Raw genomic sequence first — 4,548 nt, 5'->3', positions numbered from 1 at the left:
TGGACAATTTGGAGTCACCAATTAACCTAGCATGTTTTTGGAATGCGGGAGGAAACCGGAGTACCCGGAGAAAACCCACGCATGCACGGGGAGAACATGCAAACTCCACACAGAGATGGGCGAGGGTGGAATTGAACCCTGGTCTCCTAGCTGTGAGGTTGGCACGCTAACCACTCGACCGTGTGCCGCCATTATATATATATATATATATATATATATATATATATATATATATATATATATATATATATATATATATATATATATATATACACATATACATACATAGACATCTTTTTTTTTTTTTACTGTTACACACAGTTACTGCCTAGAATCAGAAAATATGAGCATATTAGTCCAGTCCTCAGGTCTCTGCATTGGCTTCCTGTTCCTCAGAGAAGCTCGGGGAGCGGTCCCCTGCGGGCACCCAGAGTCAGGACTGAACACAGTGAGGCTGTGTTTCAGTTTTATGCTGCCAAAGTCTTCTAGAAGATGTGTGACCATCCTCAACTTTAGCAAATGTTCAATTCTAAGCTGAAAACTTTTAAAATCTGAAAATCTTCAGTTTGAATTATTTTTTTTACTTTGTTTAATGGAATGTTATTTCATGACTGTTACCCTTCTTTTGTGTAAAGCACAATGAAATACCTTGAAATACAACGATGAAGAGTCTTGAACCAGTCATGATGTGCTATATATATCACTATATTGACACTTACTATGGTACCCATTATGGCATTGGATGCTCATATCACCTCCTACTTTGGTACGAGGTACATTATTTAAAAAAAAAAACAAAAAAAAAACTTAAACTGTATTATGGAAAGCAGGAAGTGAACAAATGTAACAGTTACTGATTGTAAAAGTACCAGATGGAGGGGTAGGATTTATTAAGCTTTGCTTCTTCCTACTCCTTTTGGACACGTGGAACTGTGAACTGATTATGGGATGCATTCAATTGTAATCTGATGCATGTTCAAATGAAATAAAACCATTACCATTACCATTACCATTAACATTGTAGGGTGGTTGATACGCGGTGAGGTTAAGGTTCATGTCCTTCATTGGGTTTCCTTCACCTGATTTGCATAATCGTGATCAGTTCTTGCATGTCTTTTCTTCATTTGATCATCTTGGTCTTAATCGGAAAAGTCATCAAAAGTTCATTTGCATGTTTTGGTATTTTCGCCATTTGTGAAGGGTATTGTTGAAATAGTAAAGCTAACCGAAGATCAGCTAAACTTGCGTTTGGATGCAAATGTAGCATTTCCTGTGTCAAAATTCAACAGTTTCATCAATGAAATTTTATGACTGCATATGAGACACACCGAGTGGTTAGCAAGCAGACCTCACAGCTAGGAGACCAGGGTTCAATTCCACCCTCGGCCATCTCTGTGTGGAGTTTGCATGTTCTCCCCGTGCATGCGTGGGTTTTCTCCGGGTACTCCGGTTTCCTCCCACATTCCAAAAACATGCTAGGTTAATTGGCCACTCCAAATTGTCCATAGGTATGAATGTGAGTGTGAATGTTTGTTTGTCTATATGTGCCCTGTGATTGGCTGGCCACCAGTCCAGGGTGTACCCCGCCTCTCGCCCGAAGACAGCTGGGATAGGCTCCAGCACCCCCGCGACCCTCGTGAGGAAAAAGGGGTAGAAAATGAATGAATGAATGAATAATAATAATAATAATAATACATTTTATTTGTATAGTGCTTTTCAGAGTACTCAAAGATGCTTTACAGTAGAGAAAAATAAATCAAAATAGAGTTGAGTAAAAACAGAGTAAAAGATGCATTAAAATACAATATCCATAAATAGAAAATGAATGAATGAATGAATATTAGACACACCAACCTGGATGTATGCTGGAGCCTATCCCAGGGATACACCCTGGACTGGTCGCCAGTCAATCTCAGGGCACATATAGACAAACATTTGCAAACATATTCATAACTATATACAATTGTATAGTGTATAAGTGTATTTTTTCGGAATCTTGGTGGAAACTGGAGTACCAGGAGAAAAACCATGTACGTCACATGCAAACTCTAAACCCTGGTCTTCCCGATCTCCTGACTGTGTGTCCAACATGCGAACCACTCACTGTGTGAGTGCCAGATGATCGCCTGATTCTTGCTGTAGATAAAAACCATCAAAAAAACATTGTTTCAATGTACTTTTGTGCTGATCTGTCCACCATGTTTTCTTCTAAACATCAATAGAGTACGTTTATGATCAGTATTCACACTCTTCTGGAGTCGTTGCAACAAAGTCGACGAACTTCTGTGGTCACACCTTTCTTTTTTTTCAAGGTTGAACCGCGATCATTTCCAGGCATTTGTGTCAGTGGGCCTGTAGTGTGTGTGTGTGTGTGTCAGATTGTGTGTCTTTGAGCCCACCTACACTACCTCGTCAGCATGGAACTGAATCTTAGACATTCCGCCATTGTGACCTTCAGGTGCAAAGTGAAATAAAGGTCAATTGAAACAAACAAACAAAAAACAGACTGTACATATATTTATACTGTTTATTCTGTATATTTTGTATCTTCATTCTTTTTTTAATAGATGTGTCGCACCTACTTCACCAAAACAAATTCCTAGTATGTGTTTGATCATACCTGATTTTTATTCCCAATTGAACATTTTTGGTGGTGAGGAACAAATGTGTCAGTTTTTTGTGAAGCTTTTTTTTACATTTGTAAATAAACATAAATGATTTTCTGGTAGTTTGATGTTTTTGTACATAGTGTATGGTTCATGTTTTTTTTTTTTTTATGATTTTTTTTAATGACTATCCTCAAATTTCACCAATAATGATTCAAAAAACTGTAAAAAATACGGCTTGTGAATGTAAATTTTTATTTTTAATGACAAAATGTCACCAGAACAAACTATGGTCAAGCATTAAAAATACATTTAAAAAAAATTAATTAACTTCAAAATAAAAATAAAATGCATTGACACGTACACTTATTGTATCATAGGACTGTTTTTTTTATTTTTCAAATCGATGACAATCTTCTAGGATGTGTATGCTCAGTAAAAATGGGTCAGTAGTTTGAAAGAAAAAGAAACAACATTTCAACCCATCACCAAGGTTTCCAACTTGCAAACCTTCGCCTCCTCGTGAGTGTGAAGAAGATTGCGATGATGGCAGGACTGACTGCACTCGTGCTTATCAGCACATTAGGTGAGTTCAGGTACCTCTATTTTGTATTTTCCACTTTATCAATGTACAAATTGTTTTTTTTAATTTTTTTTACAGCTCTGGTTCAAGCATATGATCTGAAACCGATGTCTTTTGTCGTGGTAGAAGTTGGCGTGAACGTCACATTGGTATGCCCTCACTTACATCATATGAGAGACATATTTTACTGGTATAAGATGAAATTTGGCTCCATGATCCAAACGGTTGCCGCGGGGTATTTTGGAGAAGTATTACTTCAAAGCCCATTCAAGTATGAAAGATTCGCAAGTGCGCTCACTGGGGACAGGTACATTTTAAACATCACCGATGTACGCAAAGACGATGAAGCAATGTACACTTGCCAGGCTGGAACGTCATACAACATGCGCTTCATCAGTGGCACACATCTGGTTGTGAAAGGTAAAATATCCTCGGAATTCTCCGTCGTGGAAAAGCGAGCGTTTGGATTTGACATTTTTATGATTCACGCAGATCAAAAGCACAAGTCCTTCCATGTGAAACAAATTCCACAAAGCAAGTCGGTTGACGAGGGCCAATCTGTGACTATGCAGTGTTCCATCCTCACAGAGAGTAAGGAACATCTCCACCAGTGTCCGGACCAGCACAGCGTCTACTGGTTGAAATCTGGATTGGGAGAGTCTCATCCACATATCATTTACTCCGACGGCGATGAAGAACAAGACAAAAGGAGATGTGTCTATCATCTGTCCTTGAAAATACATAACTCATCCGACATGGGAACATACTACTGCGCTGTGGCCACATGTGGCCAGATCCTCTTTGGCCAAGGAACTCATGTGGAGACTCGTATGTATTCATCTTTTACTTATTTTATCGTTATTGCCCATCATCCACAATCCTTATGTGAGACATGAACACGTCTTTCCCATTTCTGTGTGTTCTAAAGATATAAAAACAGATAAAAGAGGCAAAAAATGGTCTCACTTTACAATAAGTTAGAGTAGTTACTAAAGAACTAATGAGTTAAATAGGTTAATTCCTCATTGACTACAATACATTTTGCAGCTTATCCTCAGTAGGGTCCGGGGGGGGGGGGTATGCTGGAGCCTATCCCAGTTGGTACACCCTTAACTGTTCGCTAGCCAATCACAGAGCGCATATAGACAAATATTCATATCTATGGACAATTTGGAGTCGCCAATTAACCTAGCATGTTTTTGGAATGTGGGAGGAAACCGGAGTACGTGGAGTATCCAGGTTTTCCCGATCTCTTGGCTATGTGGCCAACATGCTAACCAGTCATGTAAAGTAATAATAATAATAATAATAATGGGCGGCACGGCGGTCTAGTGGTTAGCGCGCAGACCTCACAGCTAG

At 38.9% G+C, this 4,548-nt stretch overlaps 1 protein-coding gene across 1 annotated transcript; it reads left to right on the top strand.

Moving 5' to 3' along the window:
* Nucleotides 1-1,621: 1,621 nt before the first annotated feature.
* On the top strand, nucleotides 1,622-4,235 carry LOC131132125 (uncharacterized). The gene is made up of 2 exons (XM_058077438.1): nucleotides 1,622-3,609; nucleotides 3,682-4,235. The coding sequence occupies exons 1-2, from the start codon at nucleotides 3,150-3,152 to the stop codon at nucleotides 4,083-4,085; spliced, it is 864 nt and encodes a 287-aa protein (XP_057933421.1). The 5' UTR covers nucleotides 1,622-3,149; the 3' UTR covers nucleotides 4,086-4,235.
* Nucleotides 4,236-4,548: the final 313 nt, after the last annotated feature.

The sequence above is a fragment of the Doryrhamphus excisus genome, chromosome 7, assembly GCF_030265055.1.
Source record: "Doryrhamphus excisus isolate RoL2022-K1 chromosome 7, RoL_Dexc_1.0, whole genome shotgun sequence".
NCBI lineage: Eukaryota > Metazoa > Chordata > Actinopteri > Syngnathiformes > Syngnathidae > Doryrhamphus > Doryrhamphus excisus.
Note: the sequence above shows the minus strand (reverse complement) of the source record. Positions and strands in the feature narration are given on the sequence as shown.

Bases quoted from the DNA above. Each gene is read 5' to 3' on its own strand.
- LOC131132125 (XM_058077438.1), top strand. From the start codon at position 3,150: ATGATGGCAGGACTGACTGCACTCGTGCTTATCAGCACATTAGGTGAG. The intron at 3,610-3,681 runs GTAAAATATCCT...TGATTCACGCAG, and splicing joins CACACATCTGGTTGTGAAAG to ATCAAAAGCACAAGTCCTTC.